The 26,552-nt window shown below is 37.7% G+C and overlaps 1 protein-coding gene across 1 annotated transcript in view; it reads left to right on the top strand.

Moving 5' to 3' along the window:
• Positions 1-26,552, top strand: part of UGGT2 (UDP-glucose glycoprotein glucosyltransferase 2) — a 145,272-nt gene that overhangs the window by 116,612 nt on the left and 2,108 nt on the right. Inside the window, exons 30-38 of the mRNA XM_036458874.2 lie at positions 3,544-3,628; positions 6,307-6,386; positions 8,991-9,089; positions 10,663-10,747; positions 13,173-13,355; positions 14,582-14,742; positions 15,368-15,482; positions 18,119-18,235; positions 23,957-24,083. Of these exons, the coding sequence (XP_036314767.1) occupies positions 3,544-3,628; positions 6,307-6,386; positions 8,991-9,089; positions 10,663-10,747; positions 13,173-13,355; positions 14,582-14,742; positions 15,368-15,482; positions 18,119-18,235; positions 23,957-24,083 (1,052 nt within the window). The remainder of the gene's footprint in view (positions 1-3,543; positions 3,629-6,306; positions 6,387-8,990; positions 9,090-10,662; positions 10,748-13,172; positions 13,356-14,581; positions 14,743-15,367; positions 15,483-18,118; positions 18,236-23,956; positions 24,084-26,552) is intronic.

The raw sequence follows: 26,552 nt of genomic DNA, 5'->3' as shown, positions 1-26,552 counted from the left end.
TTATATTTTCCTAATTAAATTATAGAAAATATCATATACTGTACACATATCTATGGTTTTCAATGGGCAAAATTATTAGGGTAAACTTTTCTTTTTTTAAAATATATTTTATTTATTTTTGTACAGAGTGTAAGGGAGAGAGATAGAGAGTTCGAAATATCAATGAAAGAGAGTCATCGATCAGCTGCCTCTTGCACACCCCCTACCGGGGATATGCCCGCAACCAAGGTACATGCCCTTGACCGGAATCGAACCCGGGCCCTTCAGTCCCCAAGCCGACGCTCTATCCATTGAGCCAAACCGGTCCCAGCTAGGGTAGACTTTTCACTTGAAATCTTCAGTGACACCAATTGCCAAGTTACTACTGTACATAATTTTAATTTGATACCTGTGAGAGTGAACTCCTTCTCCTATGCTTACTTACTATAGGATTCAGAAGATAATTCAAACACTTTACCTTCTTTACAATTCGTTGAGCTAGTTCCTTTGTAAACTAGCTTTGCACTCTGACCTGGCAGTACTCCACAAATAGCTCACTGTTTGTGGAGTACTTCGGTGGGCTCTGGGAAGGTCTCTGTTGCTGTATTTCACTTTCCTTTGATTCCTTGGTCTCTGTTGGCGCATCTGTTCTAGCAGCATCTCTAACAACTTCCTAACTCCATCATCCTATGTATACCCACAGCCTATTTTTGTTGAAGTCTCTTCATATCTTCAGGTTGCCACATTGGCTGGATATAAGACTATACCACAGTAATAATAACAAATCTCTTCCCTGTTTGGCCATGTCTGAAACATGGGAAATACACATCACTTGCCCAGGAGTTCAGGCTAGTCTCAAAGGCAGCAGCACTCCACTGGTTAAAGCAATAAATCAGTTCTCAAATGCCAGATTCTAGCCCGTGGTCTGTTTTAATTTTTCCGGACAGGAGCCAGACTTCTGTGTCTCCCAACTTCAAAAAAATTCATTGCAAAGTGCTTTCATTTTAAAGTATCTATCTAAGTTTGAGATACGAAGGCAATACCCAGCTTCCAGAGAAGGATTAAAGACAGGGAAATTGGTTGTTGACTGTAATAAGGCGGATTGGAGGAGCAAGCACTCCAGAAGAGCTAGCTTCCAAGAATGGCTAACAGAACAAAGCTAAGGAACTGAGGAACTGATGAACCAGAACGAGCTGCTACTTTTCCCAGGATTAGGAAAGTGAGGAAGCACCAAGCTACTACTTACCGGACATCAACTGGTTCTTCAGACCCAGAAAGCTAAGAGATTGCACACTTAAACATTAAATGTAGAAAACTTCTGTCCCCATGACTTCGCTTGCTCAAAGAAACCTAGCCAAGCATTACCCCAACCTCACTTCTAAATTCCAAATCACAGGCAAATGTGTTTCTCTGTTTAGCAGAATCTAAACCAAAACCATAAAAAAAAAAAAAAAAAATCTAGGAACAAAAACCACAAAAAGAGTTTTAAGCTTTGTAGCTTCTATAGCATATGCTAAAAGGTGGAATGGGTGTTGCCACCTATGTCATAACATGAACTACATTTCTACACATCCTTTTTTCAGATCCTAACAGCCTAACCTTCTTTTGCTTTTCATAAATATTGATAATAGCATTTTAATTTTCCTTAGAATATTTGAAACAAGCCTTCATCATTATCTTTCGCTATTTAGTGTTTTGAATAAAAAGTGAGAGGCAGTGTGTTTTACTTTACCTCTACAAAATTTGAATGATATTTACATGTAAAATTCTTGGGGAAATATGATTTTTTTTAAAAAATAATGCTTCCTGACATGTCATATATTCTTTCATTTTTAACTACATGGCTTTTGCTGAGATACACAATTCTCAAGTGTCATTAAGAATATGAATTATTTGAATGCTCCCTCTTTTACTGCTTTAATTTCTTTATCAATAAAGTCCCTGTTCTCTGACTGCTTAGCTTGTTCCTTTTGTTTAAGCTACTTACTGTCCTCACATATCCAGAGATGTTTAGTTGCCTAGATTTACTACAGAGATCTAAAAGTGCAGCAATGCAGAGCCGAACTGCCTGGGCTGTTTGGATCTAGTATACCTTAAATTATGATTGCAACTGAAGAGTACTTGAAATAGTACCTGAATAAAGTAAGTCTTCATCACCACTACTTGTGCCACTTGGTGGCAAGGAGGTAGTTGCTTTAAATGTTGTTTGGGTTTAGCTGTAGTGTTGTGCTTCCTGGCTCTACCCTGATCTCAGGAGATGGCAGACTCAATGGCTGACGTTGCTGATGCCCTTGAGTACTGTTTGGGACTAGAAGCTCCTAAAAGTTTTTATGAAATTCGGCTTTTCTACTACATAAATTGAGATACTTTCTATTTTCCAGTGGTAATCGCTGTTCAGGACTGTGTCTTGTACATTGGTTTAACCACCTCAGCTGGTGAATTGGGAATATGAGGGAGTCAAAGGCATGTCTTAGTCAGCATACTAGTAGTGCTAGAATCACACATGATCCCCCCGCCCCCCGGTTTTATTTTAGAAAAAAATGTTCAAGTGTATAAATCTGACTGAACTTAAAGTATATACTAAATAATCAAAAATAAAGTATCTACTAATTTGACATTGATTGCTTTCCCTCTGACAAAATTTAATTTTATTATAAATCTTCTTACAGTAGCATTTTTCAGTGCATAATGAGTATAGTGTTCAAAACATAATTATTGAGCAAAGTGGTTGATTTCCTCAGTTTTGAAATTTAGACAATGAATCCCATATAATAAAAGACTAATATGCAAATTGTGGAATGACTGGTTGCTATGATACGCATTCACCACCAGGGGGCAAACGCTCAATGCAGGAACCACCCCTTGGTGGTCAGTGCACTCCCACAGGGGAGCACTGTTCAGCCAGAAGCTGGGCTCACAAGGAACGGGCCTAAATTGGACATCCTCCACGGACTCCCAGTCTGTGAGAGGATGCAGGCTGGGCTGAGGGTGCTCCCTCCTCCCCCAAGTGCATGATTTTGTGCACCGGGCCTCTACTATAATATAAAATAGAAAAATTCAAGTGATGTAGTTGGACATCATAGGCATTTTCAGTCTTGTGAGATTAACAGTACACTTCAAATTTTAGTATTTGAAAATGGCTGATAGATACTTAAAAGTTATTGGACAGTATATGATTCCTTGATTATGATTTATAAACAATGTAAAGTCTAGAAATGTTTTATATTTTAACAATCATTGAAAATATCACAGACATCTGAAAGATTTGACTTTTGTGATCATCTTGGTATACATCAGAAAAGATGAACAGTAATTTGAGCTTTCTGAGTGAATAGGCAATATTAAATTTAGAGAGTTACTTTTATATTGTGTTAATTTGTACTAAATTAAATTGATTGGACAGTTTTTTTAATGTATTATAGCACATCTTAATAGATTATAGAAATATAAAATATTGTATATGTACACAAGTGATATTATATTGTATTTATTGTGAAATGCATTTATTTTATGTTGTATATTTTTTCATGAACTGATGATATTTACATGTTTTTCTACTTTTAGGCATGAAGGAACTGACTCTCAATCAGACCTAGGAGATGTCATTGTTGTATTAAACAGCTTCAAAAGCAAAATACTGGAAATACAAGTATGTGAGACAGAAGCTACTCATAGGCTTCGTTCTTAATATTAAACTAGAGGCCCAGGGCATGAAATTCGTGCCTGGAATGTGTCCTTCAGCCCAGCCCAGCCTGCACCTTCTCCAATCTGGGACCCATCGAGGGATGTCCAACTGCCTGTTTAGGCCCATCCTTCTCACAATCCAGGACTGCTGGCTCCCAACTACTTGCCTGCCTGCCTTCCTGATTGCCCCTAAGCACTTCTTCATGCCAATCAGATCACCCCCTTACCACTCCCCTGACAGCCTGATTGATGCCTTACTGCTCTCCTGACACCTTAATTGCCCCTAACTACCCTCCCCTTCAGGCCTGGTCATCCCTAACTGCTCTCCCCTGCAGGCCTGGTCTCCCACCAACTGCTCTCCCCTGAAGGCCTGACCACCCAAAACTGCCCTCCCTTGCAGACCTGGTGCCTCCCAACTGCCCTCCCCTGCTGGCCATCTTGTGGTGGCCATCTTGTGTCCACATGGGGGCAGGATCTTTGACCACATAGGGGCAGCCATCTTGTGTGTTGGAGTGATGGTCAATTTGCATATTACTCTTTTATTAGGATAGAGGCCTAGTGCACAGGTGGGGGCTGGTTGGTTTGCCCTGAAGGGTGTCCCGGATCAGGGTGGAGGTTCCTTTGGGGCATGGTGTGGCCTGAGAGAGGGGCCTGTGGTGATTTTCAGGCCGGCCAGGCCCCCCAGTAACCAAAGTGGAGGCCCTGGGATCTGTGATTTATATATCTTCTGTAATTGAAACTTCGTAGCCTTGAGCAGAGTCTAGGGCAGGCCAGGAAATTTGGCTTCCTCAATCGCTGGGGAAATCCATGCCTCCTTGCTCTGTGGCCACAGCCATTTTTGTTGGGATTTATTTATCTTATGTAATTGAAACTTTGTAGTCTTGAGCAGAGGCCAGGGCCGGCCAGAGCTGGTGGAAAGCTTGACTTCCTCCATTGCCAGGGAAACCCAAGTTTTCTGCTTGCTCCATGGCGGGCCACCATCTTGGTTGGGTTAATTTGCATAGCGGAGTGATTGTTAATTTGCATGTTTCTCTTTTCTTAGTGTAGATTTTATCTGTTTTTAATTGATTAATTTTTATTTTACAACTAATTTCATAATTTTACTACCTAAAATGTCATATTGGAATTATTGTAATGACAGAAAGAAGAGGATTAAATTCATAAAGGAAAGCATAGAACTTGAAGATAGAAAAAAAGAAATGATTTTTTTTAAGTTATGATGTGTCTACTACTGTATCTGTAGCCAGATAATGTTAAAAATTAGGCTCTAGAAATTATATCAGTAATGCAGGTCGAAAAACTAGCCCTGAAAAACAAAACAAAAAAACCACAGGGAAAAGTTGGGTCACTGCAATTGAATAACACAAGCACTAGCATCATATTTGTCATTTTCAAATGGAAGTTACAAGACAGCAAAACAAAGTATTTAATGTTTTGAGGAAAATTGTTTTGAACCTAGGATTCTTTAACTGAATTCTTAATCAAATTTGAAAACTAAGGTTGTTTTCTGAAGTGTGAAGATTTAGAAACATTATTTTTCACATCTCTTTTTGAAGTTATTTGCCAACACAGTGAAGATGAAAACCAAGAAAGAAGAAGTTAAGTATTTTGAGAAATGGTAACATTAATCTGAAAGTTAAAGCAAAGAAAACCTAGAAATAAACAGGCAGTTAATTGTTGAGCTCCAAGAAAAAAAAAAATCTTCAGGAAGACAGGAATTTTAGCTAACTAGCATGAATAATAAACTGGAAAATATTGGGTATGTGGTAAAGAAGAAATATAGCTCACAACCAGAAAGAATAAGTATAATAAAATTCCAAAAATATATATTTCTCTATGGTGGAATGTAAAAAAGCAGAATCAATTTAAACTAGCAAGTCTCCTACAAGTGGCACAGTGATCATGTTATTGTACCTCCACAGAGGAAATATAATTGTAGCAGTCTTTCAGACTTTTCAGTGAATAATATTTACATTGTCACCATAAGCACTAGTGACTGATTCTCAAGATGAAGAATAAACAACATACTGGAAAAGATATTTATTGGACTAAATGAAAATATATTTACATTTAAAGTAAAGTAAAGGTGTTTAGCTAATGTAAGTTGGGAGGTGGAGGGAAAAGGTAGAGATATTAGTATCCTTATCAACAGTATGAAACAGGGACTGTTGAAGTTTTTGGAATAGAAAATAGAGATTTAAATATTACTTGAAGTTAAAAAACAGTTGATAAAAGAAGTAATGATGAAGGTATTACTATCAAAAACTTCCAGACAAAGGGGCAGGGTGATATAAGCAGGGTGAGCTGCTCTTCTTTCATCATGAATGAATAATATATAAATCCTGTGAATCCAGATATACTATGTATATCCAGGTATGTTTAAAGTTGATAAATCAGTAAGTACAAATATAAATACACTATTTAGCAGTATGAAGCTAACCATCAGAGAACTAAAAACAAAGGCTTGAACTGTCATTGAAACCAGATTGTGTCTATAATGTACTAAGATATTTTCCGGCTTCATTTACTGCCACTGTCTTAGATATACAGGGTCACCCTGAAAAGTAAGTTTCACTTTCTAACCATGCAGCATAATATTTAAAGCTGAAGAATTCTAAAATTTTTCTTCACCATGCTATCTAGGTACAAAAAAAGCCAGACAAAATTAAGGAAGATATCCTTACTGATGAAAAAAAAAAAGGATTGTGGGATTCCATTAAAAGGTAATTACTAATGAATATGTTAACACATAACTATTGATTCATCAAGAATCTAGTATATGGAAACCCTACAGATGGTCAACATTTAAGTAAAACCCAGATCCTCTCCTCTAAGAGGGATAAGATAGGTAAGTTTTAATAATATAAGGTAGGAAACTGGAGCTGTAAGACAGCTGGAAATAAAGTGCTATGCAAACCAAGGGAGTAAAGGGCTATATCCAGTTAGGAGGAAACTCAGAAAAGACTTCATGGCGAAATGTGTAGCTAAGATGTGTTCTAAAGCAGCGGTTGCCAACAAGTGGTCCGCGAGATCCGAAAGGTTTGTGACCGCTGTCCTAAAGGTTTAGCAGGTTTTTAAAAGTTGAAGATGGAGTGAAAGTGCCTAGTTATGTGAAGATTTGATATGTTACTCAAGGAACAGAAAGTAGCTCCAGTTAGCTGGTACAGTGAATATGATAGGGAATCTATAAATTAGGTTGAGACCTTTATTATTAGTTCATCAAAAAATTAATATATTGATTCACATTACCTACAGAATCCAGGAGTAGAGCTAACTTTAAGCATTCAGGTGATATGGTCTGGAAACTCTTCCTCTCTTAGTTCTGTTATCTGTGCCTCCTTCATTTTCAGTTAACTTTAACAAGGAAAGTTTGCCATCTCCAGTGGGAAGAGATTGCCTCTTTCCAAATAGTACCAATGAAAGTTCCAAGGCTGACTCATTAGTCCAGCTATAGCCATGTGTCCCAAACTGAGCTGATCACTGTGACTTAGGTCATATGACTATCTTTAGAGCCAATGAGAAGAACTGTCCCACTTACACTTTATAGAATGAAATTGAAAAATGCCTTCCCCTCAAAATACCTGGTTACTGTTATTGAAATGTAAAGGATATTAAGCAGACGGAAACAAAATCTGCCATAGATCTAGACTGTAGAGAACTTAGAGATTTGAACTTAATTTAATTATGATGGAGGACAAGATTATTTTGGTCAGGGCTGAGAAATAGAAACTTTAGGCCAAATAGATTCAACAACTTAAGCAGATGTTATTGTAGTGATCAAAGCACTCCCATCTTGAATTTTGCCCAGTTGAGGTCTCTTTTTTGATAGTTGACTCCTTGTTTGATAAGAAGGATCATGTTATTATGCTAGTAAGGCTCAAACTCACATTTTGAGATGATTTGAAGAGTAGGTATATTTGATGGGATAATGAAACATTATTATTTGGACATTTAAAGAGTATCTGTCCATGAGCTTCCATTAAAGCCAGAAGATAAACTGAATGAATAAAGATAACTGTTCAAGTATAGCATTGCAACTTACTTTATCAAGGGATACCAAAAACAAAATATGCTTTGCTACAGAGATAACTCCTCCAAATATATGTTTTGTACATTGTTTTCACTTTTTTTTTAATCTTAGTTTTATCCTCTTAGAGTGATTTTTTTCTCACTGAATCAACTTGTGTTTTTCTTATTTTGGAGATTATCATAAAAATATTTGAAAAATGCTTTTGTCATAACAATTCCTATTTGGCAGAATATAATCCATGATGATTGTAAGTTGTTTAGCTTTCCAAATTTTAGTCATTTTAAATATCTGTGCATATAAAAATGAGATTTTTAATTAAAATCTTTTGATAGAAGGAAAAGGAAGAAATTAATACATTATAAATACCTTAAATAAAAAAATCAGTCACTTTTGAACATGAGATGGGACATATAAAAGGCTGATGTGAGTCCTGAAAGTGGTGAAAACTATAGCTGGGCCCAGAGGAAGCCAGTGAGTGGATGTGGCTCCCTAGTACTCTCTTGCTCCTCGTGGAGGCACACCCAGAGGATAGCCCGTGTGGTTTGGTGACTATAGCTGGCCAGAAGAACTCTCAATTGTAGGCATCTTTTATTTATAACATTTTATCCTAGGGGAGCCATGTCACCAGCACTCAAGGACCTACTATTACCACATAGGAAATGTCTCACTGCTGTAGTTACACGTGTACAGTCTGTTTCTGCCCTGACTATTGGCCTAGTTAAAATGTCAGTTCAGCCCTAATGGTTTGGCTCATTGGATAGAGAGTTGGCCCACAGACTGAAGGGTCCTGGGTTTGATTCAGGTGAAGGGCATGTACTTCAGCTACAGGCTCTATCGCCAGTCCTGGGCTGAAGCATTCTCTGCCCAGTCGATGTGTCTCTCTCACATCCATGTTTCACTCTCTTTGTCTCTCCCCCTCCCTTCCACTCTTTCTAAAAATCAATGAAAAATATCATCAGGTGAGGATTAAATAAATAAATATCATTTTTTATGGCCATGGCATGCTATAACTCATTCTTTGTTCTCAAAAACATTTGTAACTCAAAAAGATTCAAAGATTTACCTCATTAACCTAGAGACAATATAATTACATTCTGTTTTAAATATTTTTAGTCATAAAAACTTTGTTATAATGTCATATGTCCTAGTATTAATTCATAATATTTAGAACTGGTTTTAGTGAAATTACTTTGAAAGGCGGTCTTATTTTTATTACTTATGAAATTTAGCATTTAGGTATATAAAGTTTATGGATATATTTTTAGAAACCGACAATCACTACTTTTTTTATTCCAAGTTTCACAAGAAGTTTGCATAAAGAAAAAGACAAAAAGGAAACAGACGTTCTGAACATTTTCTCAGTTGCTTCTGGCCATTTATATGAACGCTTTTTAAGGTAGGTATATTTTTTATCTAATGTTTTTAAACCTAGTACATTTACTTGGTTCAAAAAGAATTTCTAAAGTTCAAAAGAATAAAATTATATACAGTGAAAAGAATCTTCTTTCCTTTTCTTGATACCCAGTTTTCTTTCCCACAGGTAACTAATATTATTTTTATGTCCTACCAAAGATGTATAGACAAGTAAATATATATATTTTTTATTTTGTAAATTTATTTTTACCCAAATAGGAACAATGTTTATACACTGTTCTGTACCTTGCTTTTTTTCACCTAAAATTATGAGGGAAGTATATTTTAAAATATAATAAATTTCATGAATTTGACTGATTTGGAATATTGATATTATTTAAGACTAGAAAATTGAAATATCTTATAACAATATAATTAATAAGAATTATATATTGTAAATTTCCCTTTTCCAATGAAGAAATGCCTTGTTTTACATAAAAGGAGGAGGAGCAGTGAGAGGAGAAAAGCATATTTACAGACCCCAAAGCACTGTTGTTGTTTTAACTGTTTATACAGAAGAATCTCAGAGAATGCTTCAGAAATGTTTGGATATATGTTTATATTTTAAGATGGAACTTTAGATACCTTCTCCAGTCAGAGGACTAGAATTCAAAACAAGTGCCCTGTCCAGTGAATTTATCAATAAAGACAGAGCATTCAGCTCTTCATGTTTTTCACACCTGATGTTATTGACACAGTAGAAGAGACAATATTAGACTGTAGTTCAGCTCATCAAGACTAGTTCAGATTAGTTTGTTTGCAAGCTGAAATAGTCAAAAAGCAAGCAATTTAATGGATTATATGTATATGCAATGAAATATATGTATACAGATGCTCCTTGACTAACAATAAGGTTATGTCTCAGTAAACATTGGAGGGAAGGGGGAATGTCCAGCTGTAGGCTATATAAGGCCCGGGAAATCATTTGGTCTGGCCCTGCCAAGGCATTAGGGGGAGTTAGTTTAATGTTTGATCAAATATAGCAGGCTAATTTTTAAGTTGATAATTTTGTATGGCCCTCGAAATGATGTTATAAATGTCTAAAGGGATCTGGCAGAAAAAAGGTTCCCCATCTCTCCTAATTAGAAAATGTATTTATTTAATACTCCAAACCTACTGAACATCATAGCTTACCCTAGCCTACCTTAAATATGCTCAAAACACTTGTGCTAGTGTACGTACAATTAGACAGAAACATGTCATGCCATTGCCCAACATCCTGAAAGAGCATTAAATCATATATCACTAGCCTAAGAGAAGATCAAAATTCAAAATTTGAAGTACAGTTTCTACTGAATTTGTATCGCTTATACCATTGTAAAGTTGGAAATTCATAAATCATACCATCATAGGTCAGGAATCCTTGGTAAACACATAATCTTACACATTGCATACTTGATGAGCAACCATAACATTTGAAGGTCCTTTAGTTTATTTCTTTATAATACATATTGAAAAATTTCTCATATTAATAACTTTAAATATTTAAATGCCTTATGAAAAGTAGGATAAACTATTAATATGAACTTGGTTGGTTTAATGCTCTTTTTTTACAGAATTATGATGCTTTCTGTTTTACGTAACACCAAAACACCAGTGAAATTTTGGTTCCTAAAAAATTATCTCTCACCAACATTTAAAGTAAGTCCATTGATTTTTTTATTATAGAATGGTTAATAGTAAATGCTTTATATCATTGTAAGTTCATATAACTTTTTCTTTTCAGAATGAGTTTTGAAATGTATTTATACTCAAAAAAAAAAAGAAATGTATTTATACTCAAATTTTTATCTTTATTAATTTTTTAATATTTTTTAATTTTTTGTACACCCCAGTGACCAGACATTACATAACTTAATACTTGATCATCCCAATAAATTTTTGCACCCATCAGCACAACATCTAGTTATTAGAATATTATTGACTATATTCCCTAAGCTATACTTTACATCCCCATAACTATTCTATAATAACCAATTTGTACTTCTTATTCCCTTCACCTTTTTATTTTTGCCCACCCACCACAATTCCCCTCCCATCTGGCAACCTACAAAAAGTTCTCTAGCTATGAATCTGTTTCTGTTCTGCTTGTTCAATTTGTTTATAGATTCAATTGTTGATACATACATATTTATTGCCATTTTGTTCATATCTATTTTTTATGACAGTTAATTATATAGTTGGGTGTATGCTTGTCTTTTTATATTTGTCAGCATTTTCACATTTCTCATTAATAGGTATAAGTTGTAGAAGTAGTATTTAGACATCAATTTGTAACCATTTTATAGTAAATGCTACCTTTTATTTATTTTATTTTTTAACTAGAGGCCTGGTGCACTAAATTTGTGCACGGGTAGGGTCCCTAGGCCTGGCCAGCGATCAGGGCCAATCAGGTTCCCCGCCTCCTTCCCTTGCCACCCATGTGCCGCCACCATGAGGTTCCCCCCGCCACCCCCGCCTCCTTGCCTCCTCCTTCCCTCGTTATCTCAGCACCCTGCCACTGCTGGTCATCTGCCATGGTCCACGCCGGCCCCTAGTGGTCAGTGCACATCATAGCAAGCGATCAAACTCCCAGTCTCCCAATTGAATTTCCCAGGGGACACTTTGCATATTAGCCTTTTATATATATAGATTTGTTGGGGTGACATTGGTTCATAAAACCATATAGATTGCAAGTGTACAACTCAATAAAACATCTGCACACTGCATCCTGTGTGCATCACCCTAAGCAGTCTCTTTTTGTCTCCATTTATCCCCTTTGCCCACCTCCACCTAATTCCCACCCCCACCTATTCCCCACTCCCTTTCCCCTCTCTCACCATACTGTTGTCTGAGTCTATGTATTATATATATACTAGAGGCCTGGTGAACAAAATTCATGCATGGGGGTGTGTCCCTCAGCCCAGCCTGCACCTTCTCCAATCTGGACCCCTTGAGGGTTGTATGACTGCCCGTTTAGGCCTGATCCCAATAGGATCCACAACTGCCCTCCCTTGCAGGCATGGTCCTTCCCAATTGCCCTCTGTGGCTGGCCTATTGGGATCGGGCCTAAATGGGCAGTGGGATATCCCTCTCACAATCCAGGACTGCTGGCTCCCAATTGCTCACCTGCCTGCCTTCCCAATTGCCCCTAACCGATCTGCCTGCCAGCCTGATTACCCCCCTAACCACTCCCCTGCCAACCTGGTTGCCCCTCCCCTGCAGGCCTGGGTCCCTTTGAACTGCCCTTCCCTGCAGGCCCGGTCACCCCCAACTTCCCTCCTCTGCTGGCCTAGTCACCCCTAACTACCCTCCCTTGCAGGCCTGGTCCCCTCCTGGCCTGATCACTCACAACTGCCCTCCCTTGCAGGCCTGGTCCCTCCCAATTGCTTTCCCCTGCTGGCCTGACCCCTCCCAACTGCCCTCTCCTGCTGGCCATCTTGTGGTGGCCATCTTATATCCACATGAGGGCAGCCATCTTTGACCACAGGGGGGCAACCATCTTGTGTGCTAGAGTGATGGTCAATCTGCATATTACTCTTTTATTAGGTAGGATAGAGGCCTGGTGCATGGGTAGGGGCCAGATGGTTTGCCCTGAAGGGTGTCCTGGATCAGGGTGGGGGTTCCTTGGAGCATGGGGTGGCCTGGGAGAGGGGCCTGTGGTGGTTTGCAGGCTGGTCAAGCCCCCAGCATCCCAAGCGGAGGCCCTGTTATATGGGATTTATTTATCTTCTATAATTGAAACTTTGTAGCCTTGAGCAGAGGTTTGGCTCAGTGAATAGAGCCTTGGCCTGCGGACTGAAAGGTCCCAGGTTCAATTCCATTCAAGGGTATGTACCTTGGTTGCAGGAACATCCCCAGTAGGGGATGATGTACAAGAGGCAGCTGATAGATTTCTCTCTCTCTCTCTCTCTCTCTCTCTCTCTCTCTCTCTCTCTCTCTCTCTCTCTCCCTCCCCCCCCCTCTCTCTCTTCCTCTCTATAAAAAATCAATAAAATTTATATTTTTTAAATGATAGCTTTTTCTTTAAAACAAAAACTGCTTTCTTTCTTGAACATATTTGATTTGTGTGTATGTGTATTTTTAGGAGGTAATTCCTTACATGGCTAAGGAATATGGATTCCAATATGAACTGGTCCAATATAAGTGGCCTCGCTGGCTTCACCAACAGACAGAAAAACAAAGGATTATTTGGGGATACAAAATTCTTTTCCTTGATGTCCTTTTTCCTCTAGCAGTGGACAAAATTATTTTTGTTGATGCTGACCAGGTAAATAGATGGATTTGTTTTTATTAGTACTTAAACTCTTTTTAACAGGTTTATCTTAGTATAGGGACTCAACTTATATTGCTGGTATTTATCATTATCTTTGTTGCCATGCTACATAAACAAATAAGATATGATTGAGATACAAAGGCAAAGCATCTTTTAAAAAAAAAAAACCTCAGAATTCCAGGGGAAAATTAAAGGTATTGCAAGGAAGACCATTTGTTATTTAGGACATAGCAGTTTTCTCTCTGAAATAATAGTGTTTTGTTTTTATTTTGGTATTAAAAATAAAACAAATACTTATATTAGTCATAATAAAAGTTATATGAGTTCCTATGAATATGAGCTGATAGTTGTATAATGAGCTATTCTTGATGGAAAAGTTAGCAATTACACACAACTCTTACTCTTCCATTTGCAATAGTATTCTTTGGCATTTAGCCAGAAACCAAATCCTCCTCATCCTATCCTTTTACAGGGGAAGGATGTCCCAAAATTGGCCCAAAAAACAATTATGATTCTCAGCTTCCAAAATTTATAAATCCAGAAATTATGACTTTTCCCCTTTCCTCCTTGCATACCTTTGTAATCATTATTGCATTAACGCCATTGAAGGTAATGAGGAGATTTTTCTTTATGATTCAAACTAATAGTTGCTAATATATAATAATGGAGCTTTATCATAAAAATGATTTTGAATTATTAGTTCATACTTTGAGAAACTTAGAGCTATGCACTTGTCTGATGTTTTGTTCCTTCCCAAAATATATTTCTTTTAAAATATATTGATGACCCTAGCTGGTTTGGCTTAGTGAATAGAGCGTTGGCCTGAGGACTGAAAGGTCCCAGGTTTGATTCCAATCAAGCGCACATGCCCAGGTTGCACGTTCAATCCCCAGTAGAGGGCATGCAGGAGGCAGCTGGTCAATGATTCTCTCTCATAATTGATGTTTCTATCTCTCTTCCTCTCCCTTCCTCTCTGAAATAAATAAAAATATATAAATAAATAATATATGTTGATAAAAATGATGTAATTATTCTTATTAATGAATCATGTTAACTAGGCATATAAATTTTAGTGTTTTTTTTTTTAATTTGTGAGGACAAGAGAAAGAAAACTGGAAGAAAATATAGTTTCTATATTTCTACAATAAAGTAATTATTTGAGATTTACATAATGATTTTATTTTATAGTCTTCATCAGAAAAATTATTTTAATTACTTAGATTGTGAGACATGACCTGAAAGAACTTAGAGATTTTGATCTGGGTGGAGCTCCTTATGGGTATACTCCATTTTGTGATAGCCGCACTGACATGGATGGTTATCGTTTCTGGAAGAAAGGATATTGGGCATCACATCTGTTAAAGAGGAAATACCATATCAGGTAAGAAAATCTGTACTCTTAACCTTTAGTAAATAAATAAATTATTGAATCACCAATATTAAGTTCTCTTAGAAATTATACAACAATGGCAACCAATTACATAGTGCTTTTACATGGCAGTCACGCTTACAAGATTTTATAATTTAAGTCATAAAACCTCTTAACAACCTTTTGAGATATTGTTGTTATCCCCATTTTATAGATGTAGAAACTGAGGCATATAACACTTAATGTAACTTGGCCAGGCTTACATAACTAAACCAAGTTAAACCCATGTGATATAGCTCAAGAAATATGCTACTAACTACTACAGAAGATTTGGTTTGTCAAATAACCAAATCAAGATACTGACCTCAAATCTGTTTTTGGTTTGTAAGGCCATCAGTTTCATGAGATCTTGGAAAAATTTGAGGTGACTCTAAGAGTATATGTGTCCTAATAGTATTATAACGAACTTCAAACCCCTTGGAAATAGTATTAGATGTTGGGAGCAAATTTATTAAAGGACTTATTATTATTAGATCCAAGCATATCTAGGGTTAATATTATTAAGTAGACTAACACTGTAGGGGGGGAATAAAAATCTATAAATAACATACTATCAAGGAGTGCTCAATTTTTGCAGTGCCTTATATGTAGTGGATCTCAAGAGGTTCAGAAGAATTGCAGCAGGTGACAGGCTTCGGGGCCAGTACCAAGCTCTCAGCCAAGATCCAAACAGCCTTTCAAACCTAGATCAGGTAAGTAAAATGTCCATAGAATAATTATATAGATATAGACTGCTCCAATTCCTAGTTTGTAGACTTCAAAGTTTTATATTTTCAGCCTTTTCTTTTTATAGAATTATCTATTGAAAATCTAGACTTATATATAATTTTTTTAACTTCAAGCTGAACATTTAAAAATAATAATAGTAGTATTTTATCCTCACTTTTCCATCCTACGATTGTTGTCTACACAAAGATTTGTACATGATATATATAAATGTTCAACAGTGTTAAGGACCCCCTTAAGGCTCATGTTCATAAGGTTAAAATGAAAACAGCGTGGTTTGTTTGTGTCCATATGTTTTGCAAGCCATGCTTAGTTGCATGGGTTAAAGTGCAGAGGTTTGGATTTAACCACGACTATAATTTTGCCAAGTGAATGCAACTAAGTGAAACAAGGGTAAGACAATCGAGAATATATACAAGGGATTAACTATAATGATTAACTATGGAAATTAAGTTATGAAAGGAAATGAGCAAAGATATCAAGGGGTGATGATAATGAAATAACATCAGTTGATTGGAGGTTTGAATGGTGATCAAAGGATTTTGATATCTGAGTACTAGATGGAGTGAGCTGAAAATCAAGAGGTGGTCAGAGAGTGGGATTCTGAATTTGAAATTGAAGAGGACTTGGCTAGGACATGATCGGGTGAAAAGTGGGTGGGATAAGATGAAAGGCCAAGTTATTTAAGGAATGGGTTCCAAGGAAAAGGGTTTTGAAGGGAACAATGTAGCTTTTATTCTTATTATTATTGAATAGATTTTCCTTTTGTATAGCAGTGTTAGGTTTACAGAAAAAATATAGAGCACAAAGTACAAGGAATTCCCATATTTATGGGCTTTCTATTCTCTATTATATTGGTTTGTTTGTTCTTTTGCCAATACCACATTTTCTTAATTCCTATAGATTTTTATAGCAAGACTACTAGTTCAGTAGTATAAGTCTTCTAACTTTGTTGTTGTTCTTCAGTATTGTGTTAGCTACTCTGGATTTTTTGCCTTTCCTTATAAACTTTACTATCAGGTTGATCAATAGCCACAAAATAATTTTTTGGGATTTTATTGGAATTGCATTAAATCTATATGTCAAGTTGGGAATAATTGACATCTTATCAATATTGAGTCTTCCTATTCATGAACATGGACTGTCCTTTTATTTAGATCTTCCCAGGTTTCTTTAATCAGAATTTTATAGTTTTCTTTCCTCATATAGAAGAACATATTTTGTAATATTTTTACCTGGGTTTATTTTTTGTCTTTTTTGGTTTGTTTGGTTTGGGTACTAATGTCATGGTAATGCATTTTTTATTTCAAAGTCCAATTGTTCATTGCTGGTATATAGCTAATTATTATTTTTTTGTTGTTTTAATACTTTTTAAATTGATTTTTAGAGAAAGGAAAGAAGAGGGAGGAAGAGAGAGAGAAACATCAATCAGCTGTCTCCTGCACACCCACTACTGGGGATTATGCCCACAACCTGGGCCTATGTCCTGACTGAGAACCTTATCTGCAACTTTTCAGTACATGGGATGACACCCAAACAACTGAGCCACCTGGGCCAGGGCACAATTGACTTCTGTATATTAACTTTGTATCCTAAAACCTTGTTACAGTTACGTATTAGATTCAGGAGGTTTTTTATTGATTCTTGGGACTTTCTGCATAAATAATTCTGGCATCTGTGAACAAAGACAGTTTTATTGCTACCTTTCCAATGTGTTTATCTCTTATTTCTTTTTCTTGTCTTGTTGCATTAGCTAATACTTACAGTATTGATTTTTAATAGGAGTGTTGAGAGAAGAACTTTAAAATTGTGAATCTTGGAGCTTAAATTGTTCATCTAACACAAGTACCCCTTGTGCCCTCCGGGAGAGAGAGGAAGCATGCCCTTTGCCCTGGAATGTAAATCAACATTTCTGGGGAGAGTAAGGAAGGACTCTACATCCCCTGGCATATAAATAATAAGTATCTCTGGGGAAAACATCTCTAAATCTCTCCAGAGGTCACTATTTTAGATTACTGTGTTCATCTGCCATTTAAGCATCCTTTAACTCAGGTTCCAGCAATCTTTGCTTAGAAAGCCCTGAACAGGCAGAAATATGAAAATGTTCATGGGTCATTGTTTTCTAATAGGAAAATGAAAGGTTCCCTCAGAATCTGGAGAATGTGATAGTGACTGACATAAACAGTAATAGCAAGCACAGTGTGAGTGATTGATCCTGGGGGTTTGAGGCAGATAGAGGTAGTCTGTTTGGGGAATGTGAAATGGTGGGTTTCTAGGCCTTCTTCTTCAACCTTGATGCTAGGGGTCAAGTCCGGGCAGGTGTGGACATATAATAGTTCCCTTGCATGGGCTTATTCATTACACAAGATGATTGGGTCAAGTTAAGTAAAGTTTAAAAATAGAGAGATCTCAATTTTACATGTTTTTAACGATCTATTTATACTCTAAATCAGTGGTCGCCAACCGGTGGCCCATGGACCACTGGTGGACCATGAGGTCCAAAACATTGGCGATCACTGTTCTAAATCCCATCTTCACATTCTTTTCCTATGACTCCAGACCCTATACCTCTGTTTAAATCTTTTTTTCTCTCTCTCTGTAGGATCTTCCTAATAATATGATTTACCAAGTCGCCATTAAGTCTCTTCCTCAAGATTGGCTGTGGTGTGAAACCTGGTGTGATGATGAATCCAAACAAAGAGCCAAAACAATTGATCTGGTGAGTGTCTGTGATTATTTTTATTTGTGTATAAGCAAATATGATAATTTTCAGTAGAAATATTTTATGTTTTACAAATGGAGTGGCACACACCTGGCATCCTGCTGCTCAGTCTATTTACTGGTATTTACTTAGCTTGACCGGTATAGGATGTGTTAGGGGGTCCCTGAGTCAACTCCAGCTTTGATGATTTCTTAGTTTAGTGAAGAGTATTCACAGGACTGAGAATATAGTCATACTGCTCAGCCAACCTATGAACCAGGAAGCCACAGTTGGATTCCTGGTCAGGACATATGAGTTTCAGGCTCAGTCACCAATGTGAGGAGTGCAGGAGGCAGCCAAACAATGACTCTCTCTCTCATTATTGGTGTTTCTATCTCTCTCTTTCCCTCTTCCTTCCTCTCTGAAATCAATAAAAAATATTTTTTAAAAAGAATATAGTCATGTTCATGGCTATGATTTATTCTAGTGAAAGGATACATAGCAAAGGCAGCAAAGGGAAAGGTGCATGGGGTGAAGTCCAGAGAAAACCATGCTTCCAAGAGCCCTCAGCCTGGGAAGTTCCATGGGACAAGCTTAATTCCTTAGGCTACAAAAATTTTCATAACGCATATGTAATATCAACCAGGGAAGCTACTGGAAACCCAGTGCCCAGGATTCTTATTGGGGGACAGTCACATCAGCATGAACCATGTTGTTTGCACAGATTAGGCACAGTGAGCCTTTCTTACCAGGGAATGGAGGGAGCACTCCTGAAATGCAAGTTCCAGATGCAAGCCACGGACCAGCCTTGCAAGCAGGCCTGTCTAAGAATATCAATCTCTAATACTTTGCACAATAAAGAATTTTTTTAAAAAGAATAGCAATCTCAGGCCTGCTTGCTTAACTCTTTCTGCTTTGGGAAGAAAGGCCATGGTCTAACATGTTCATGAGTTTGCTATCATCTTAGCATATCATCAGTTTAATTCTCCTGCCAATATTTCTCCCAAGTACACATAACCAAAATAATTGCCTTTACTCAAATTATGCAAAACATGTCTATTTTATTCCTTATTTTTTAGAAGAATTTTAATTACATTTTCCTTTTAAGCACTTTATGCTACAGTTTAACTCTCCTAGACATGAAACATTTCAAACTTATTCATTATCTCTAACAGTTAAAGATACCATTATTTTTTTCTGATCATATTGTTTCAATGTACTAAGTTAAGTATAAGATATCCTATCTAATAAAGAGGGAATATGCTTATTCACCCTCACACCATCACAAAAGATGAAAGTGCCCACAGCCAATAAGAGGGAATATGCTAATTTACTGCCTCGCCCTCAAAGATAGCGCCCACAGCCACAAGATGGCAGCGCCCAGTTCCCTCAGCCCCTCCTGGGTAGTAGGCATGCAGCAAGGCTGGGCACATCCCCAGGTGGGCCCAGCTGCTCTGCACTCCTGCCTCCAGAGTTCCCCAGTCCCCTCAGCCCCTCAGCTACCCAGGGCTGGCCCGAGGCACAGGCAAGTCTCAGATGTTGGCTGCTCAGGTGCCCAGGGCTGCCCGACGCTCAGGGAGTGGCAACAGCAGAGGTGTGATGGGCGTCACCTTCCCCTGATCACCAGGTCACCTCCCACCCCTGAGTGCTCCCGGACTCTAAGAGGGGGCAGGCTGGGCTGAAGGAACCCCCACCCCCCGCTGGGTCTCTAGTTTGTGTATAAGATCCTCACTGAAGAAAAAACTGTCTAAATATTAAAATTTATAAAGTTTTTTAATTGAAACAAAATTTTTTTCTAGATATGTGTAACATTGTATAAAAAAAATAGCATGACAATATGTTGGAATGCAACTGTAGATGATAGAAGGTAGCAAAAACAGGATGGCATGCCCTGGCTGGTTTTCTCAGTGGTTAGAGCGCCAGCCCTGTGAATTGAATATTTGCCCATTCAATTCCAGTCAAGGGCATGTACCTCAGTTATAGGCTCATATGAAAAAAATTCTCAATGTCATTACCGTAATTATCAGAAGAGATGCAAATTAAAATGACACTGAGGTACCACCACACCTGCCAGAATGGCTACTATTAGTAAATCAACAAACAAGTGCTGGTGAGGATGTGGAGAAAAAGGAACCCTAGTACATTGCTGGTGGGAATGCAGACTGGTGCAGCCATTATGAAAAACAGTGTGGAGTTTCCTCAAAAAATTAAAAGTTGAACTGCCATGTGACCCAGTGATCCTACTCCTAGGAATGTCCTAGGAAGCCTGAAACCAATCAGAAAGAGGATATGCACTACTATGTTCATAGCAGTGTTATTTACAGTGGCTAATATATTGTTTAAGGTTATGTTGTAACATAAAAGGTTGTGACATGAGATATCCTTGGGCTCTTTAGGAGTACTTGGGTTAACTTGAGCCACTGTAACAAATCCCCGAATGTTAGTGGTTTTGCACTCTCCCAAGTACAGATCTAAGTGGGTGTCATGTCTGTGAGTAGCTTCCCTGTGTATCATAACTCAGGGAATAGTCTCTGTCCACCTTGTGGCTTATTCATTCTCGGCCCTAGAGGATTCATCATCACCTGTATGCATCTCTCCAGTGTGGCAGTCATGTGCCACATGTGGCCAGTGAGCACCTGAAATGTTGGGAGTCTGAACTTAAATGTGCTATGGGATGTAACATACTTTTTTACATTAGGAGAACTGAGTGCAATAAAAATAATGTAAAAGTATCTACTGATTTTTTTATTGATAACATATTGATTGATAATATTTTGGACATAGTTAAATGCAGTATTAAAATTAATTTCACTTGTTCCTTTTACATTTTCACATGCGGCTACTAGAAATTTTTAAATTTCATAAGCAGTTTCCAAATTTTTCTGTTGGGTAGTATGATCTGGAGTAAAGGAAAAAGGGAATATGGAGAATTCATCCTGACTCCTTTTTTTTTTTTTTAATATATTTTATTGATTTTACACAGTGAGGAATTGAGAGGGACAGAGAGTTAGAAACATCGATGAGAGAGAAACATCGACCAGCTGCCTCTTGCACACCCTCCACTAGAGATGTGCCCGCAACCAAGGTACGTGCCCTTGACCGGATTCGAACCCGGGACCTTTCAGTCCGCAGGCCGAGGCTCTATCCACTGAGCCAAACCGGTCCCTCATCCTGACTCTTAACAGCCTTCACCCCTTGGTGGGACTTGCTCATGTGGTCACATGATAAATGTCATTGCTGGGTGGCCAGCTATGTCCTGGCAATAGGTCTGTGTAGGAAAAGGACAAGTGGCATAAATTTTGGTGGACAGCTTAGCCAGTTCTCCCACAGAAAAACTTAAAATAAAAATGAGAGAACATGCTATTTTGAGCTAGCTTCTTGGGGAAAATGTTGAGGGAATTCAGAAAAATTCCAAGGAAATGGCATAAGGGGAAGGAAAAAGATGCATAATGGAACTAAAATTGAGACTCTGTTTCAGTAAACATTTCTCAGTCTGGGCATTGACATTTGTGACCACATAATTCTTTGTAAGGATGTTTAGCAGCATCCCTAGCCTCTACCCACTAGATGGCAGCAGCACCCCACCACCTTCAGGCCTGACAAACAACCTTGCCACAGTTCCCCTAAGGGACATGATAGGCCCAATTAAGCACCACAGATCTAGATTGGGGGGGGGGGGGGGGGGGGGGATTGTATTACAAAAAAACTAAGAAAAACATAGTATTTTTTATTTAATAGTTTCTGACACAAAAAGGGAAAATAGTTTCATCTTCACATTATAGAACATATTGCCTATAAAGTTAATTTCTGCAAAGGAAATCCTATTTCTACTATTTCAGAAATATATTACTGTAGAAAGAAAATTCCACAGTGGAATTAGCTGTTAATATCTGGTGAGGAAAGGATTAAGATGACAGGTTCATGGCTCATAATTAACAGCTTTCCCAAAGGCATGGTGGTGAGCAATTTTCAACAACCATAAGAATATGTCACATGGAAGTAAGCCTCAGGACACGCTTTCTGTTAATGCTTTGTAATGAGGAAATGGGTGTCTGTAACTTTGTGAAGTCTATGCTCCTCTCATTGTCTTTCCTGTCTCAGTCAAGGGCATTTCTATTCTTTACTGTGCCCATCAGCAACTCTTTTTTTTCTTTTTTCTTTTTTTAATATATTTTATTGATTTTTTTACAGAGAAGAAGGGAGAGAGATAGAGAGCTAGAAACATCGATGAGAGAGAAACATTGACCAGCTGCCTCTTGCACACCCCCTACCGGGGATGTGCCCGCAACCAATATACATGCCCTTGACCGGAACCGAACCTGGGACCTTTCAGTCTGCAGACCGACGCTCTATCACTGAGCCAAACCGGCTTCAGCCCCATCAGCAACTCTTGTTAGCTGAACCTTCAATACATTCAGAATCAGATCCTCTCAACCATCTCCTTCTTTAAAAAAATAAAATAAAAATCTTTTTTATTTCAGAGAGGAAGGGAGAGAGAAAGAGAGAGAAACATCAGTGATGAGAAAGAATCATTGATTGGCTGCCTCCTGCACTCCCCTCTGAGGATCAAGCCTGCAATCTGGGCATGTGCCCTGACCAGGAATTGAACTGTGATCTCCTGGTTCATAGGGTAGCACTCAACCACTGAACCACACTGGCCGGGCCCTTCCACTTTTTAAACTTTACTTTCCCAAGAAACTCTATAATAGAGTCCGTTGTTACCTAGTTTCAATTGACCTTATATTAGTGGAACCTTGAAGATGATCTTGTTTAATCTCCTCCTCTGTAGATGAACATATACACAAAGTTAAGCAACATGTATGGATCTTACTCTGCCAGTAAATTGGACATATGTGGACTGAGATTTATGTACTACTCTGAATTTCACAGCTATTACTATTTCACAACTATTTGGACAAATGAGTTCCAGTTAACTGACTTTTAATATAGCCCCAATTGCTAATTAAAACAGAGGCATGAAAGGGAATGAATGCTTTTGCTAAAGAAACTCAAAACTTTTCTAAAGGCTGACAAATGGTTTTGTCTGTGGAAAATGTAAAGTATATTAAACCAAATTTTTAGTCCAAAGAAAATATTTATTAATATAGTCTGCTATGGCTGAAACCGGTTTGGCTCAGTGGATAGAGCATCGGCCTGCGGACTCAAGGGTCCCGGGTTCTATTCTGGTCAAGGGCATATACCTTGGTTGCGGGCACATCCCCAGTAGGGGGTGTGCAAGAGGCGGCTGATCGATGTTTCTCTCCCATCGATGTTTCTGACTTTCTATCTTCTCCCTTCCTCTTTGTAAAAAATCAATAAAATGTATTTTTTAAAAATTATATATATATATATATATATATATATATATATATATATAGTTTGCTATGTTATTTTTTGTCAGAATGGTCATGTATTTAGACCTCTTGCCAAACAAAATACTTTACAGAATTGTTTGAAAAACTTCTTATGAACCATGCAAGTGTCTTTAAACAATTTTTTAAATTTTTTTGATTGAAGTATTTGCATTGAATACTTACTGCTTTCAGAAACTAAGGCCTGTCATTTCACTTGTTCCTGTTCATTAAATGAATTCCAGTATTTCAAGGACATAGGACTTAGGACTCTGCTCCTTATAAAATGCATTTTGTTTGCTCCAGTGACACAGCAGAGTCCTCAAGTATTTCCTTTCTGTTTCAGGAGTATGGTTTTTTATTAACAAAACTTTATTTAAACTTTCAGTGCAATAATCCCAAAACAAAGGAACCCAAACTGAAAGCTGCTGCCAGGATTGTCCCAGAATGGGTGGAGTATGATACTGAGATACGACAATTACTAGATCACCTTGAAAACAAGAAGAAAAATGCAAGTAAGTAATCATTCTGTGGTGGCACCTGCACCACACATTGCATTAAATGAAACTAGAATAGATTATATATTTTATAGTGAAGCTATCAAGTGATTGGGTCAGAATTTCTCTAAGAAAGTCTATGACATAATTAAGAATATTTTTATGTGGACTAAGCTCACAAATTTAAAATATGGATAAAGTCTGGCAAGTGTGACAGTGGTTGAGTGACATCCCATGTACCAGGAGGTCACTGGTTCAATTCCTGGTCAGGGCCCATGCCTGGATTGCAGGCTCAATCCCCAATGGGGGTTGTGCAGGAGGCAGCTGGTTGATGTTTGATTGATATTTCTATCCCTTACTCCCTCTCCTTTTCCTCGCTCTCTAAAATAAAAATAAAAAAACATTTTTTTAAAAATATATGGACAGAGAATCTATTCCCCCATGGATATAGCTTCAATTCATATAATCTGTACCACATAGATGCATAGTATACAAGTCATCTCCTGACATGAGATAGAGGTAAACATAAAAAAAAATTTTTTAAGTTAATCTTTTAAGATCACACTGAATCTTCCAAATATGAAAATCCAACCTCTGAAGTTTAATAAAAGTCTTACATAGCTAACTAAGAATATTATCTTCTCTCTCCCAAATTTAACCTCAGAAAATAGAGGTTTCCCCACGTGTTCCTGATTCTAGTAGCTTATTCATTGGCTGGAGGGTGACTGAATTAGATCTGCTTCCATTTCTTAGATTTAAAAAACTATGGTTACCTTGGCATTTAATCATCCTACATAAACCTTCACCAGATGTGTGCTGAATATTCTTTTAAGCCTCATAATTCCCTCTCCTTGCCAGTGTCTGTCTCCCCTTTGTTCTTTACTCCTTTTTATAAAAACAGCACTAAGGCCCTGGCCTGGTGGCTCAGTTGTTCAGAGCATTGTCCCATACACCCAAAAGGTTGCAGGTTCAATTTCCAATCAGGTGACACATGGGAGGCAACCAATTGATGTTTCTCTCACATCAGTGTTTCTCCCTCTAACCCTCCCTCTCTCATTGACATCCATAAAAACATATCCTTGGGTGAGGATTGAAAAGAAGAAAAGCATTGAGCTTTTTCAGTCAGTATGTTAAGAGACTTTCCCCCATGTTATATTTGTTACCATCACAATAATTCTTCCTAGTAGTTCAAAATATAATTTTTGTTTTCCTCAGTTTTATTTTTAATATATAAATGTTTATATATAAATTTCCTTACATAAGTATGAAATTGTTTCATCTTGATTTTGTGTTTTCCTTAACAAAACTAATGTGTTGTCTGAGATATTTCGTATTTAAAACATACCCATGTATTTTTAATAATCTGTTTAAGTTCAAAAGTTATATTATTCTGTAAGTGGTATAACTTTTTAAAGGGAGAGAAAGATAAATAAATCAAAGGATAGTAGAAAAGAAGGAAAGTAAGCAAAAAAAGGAAGGAAGGAGGGAGGGAGGGAGGGAGGGAAGGAAGGAAGGAAGGAAGGAAGGAAGGAAGGAAGGAAGGAAGGAAGGAAGGAAGGAAGGAAGGAAGGAAGGAAGGAAAATTTACATAATTACAAGTGCACAAAACTGAATCAAATGTTTCTCTTATCAAACTGAAAAGAGTTAAAGGATCAAAATATCCAGCATTAATGAGGATGTTGACACATGAACACTTATTTAAACATCATGTACTAGCTGTATAAAAACTTACAATAGGCAAAACAAGTTTGGCTCAATGGATAGAGCATCGGCCTGCGGACTGAAGGGTCCCTGGTTCGATTCTGGTCAAGGGCATGTACCTTAGTTGTGGGCACATCCCTAGTAGGGAGCGTGCAGGAGGCAGCTGATTGCTGTTTCTCTCTCATCAATGTTTCTAACTTTCTATCCCTCTCCCTTCCTCTTTATAAAAAATCAATAAAAAAGTATATTTTGGAAAAAAAAAAAAAAAAGAATAGTCTTCTAGCCCTGGTTGGTGTTGTTCAGTGGTTAAAGCCTTGGCCCATGCGCCAAGAGTTTGATTCCTGGTCAAGGGCATATATCTGGGTTGCAGGTTCAATCCCGGGCCCTGAATGGGGCATGTGTGGGAGGCAACCAATTAATATGTCTTTCTCACATTGATTTCTCTCTTCCTTTCTCCTTTCTCCTTCCCTCCCTTGTCTTCTCTCCCTTCCATTCTCACTAAAAATCAATGGGAAAAATATCTTTGGGTAAGGATTAATAACAACAAAAAGTCTTCTACTTTATCTCTTGGAACAAGCAGGCTGTCAGATTTCCTCCGGTATGCAGTAGGATGGAAGGGGAGCAGCCAGCTCAGATACTCCAGACCAGTCCTTCAGTTAATTGCTTCTGTCTTGCTCAGTCCCCACCAGCGTTTCTTTTAGGAGGCTCACCTGGTTTCCACTGTCAGGAACACCACCACATCTCAGCTGTGTGCTTATGTATTCAGCTGCATACTGCTCTCTTTTC

This window comes from Pipistrellus kuhlii, unplaced genomic scaffold, assembly GCF_014108245.1.
Source record: "Pipistrellus kuhlii isolate mPipKuh1 unplaced genomic scaffold, mPipKuh1.p scaffold_m20_p_3, whole genome shotgun sequence".
NCBI lineage: Eukaryota > Metazoa > Chordata > Mammalia > Chiroptera > Vespertilionidae > Pipistrellus > Pipistrellus kuhlii.
The sequence above is the reverse complement of the archived record's forward strand: the minus strand, read 5'-3'. Positions and strand labels throughout refer to the sequence as shown.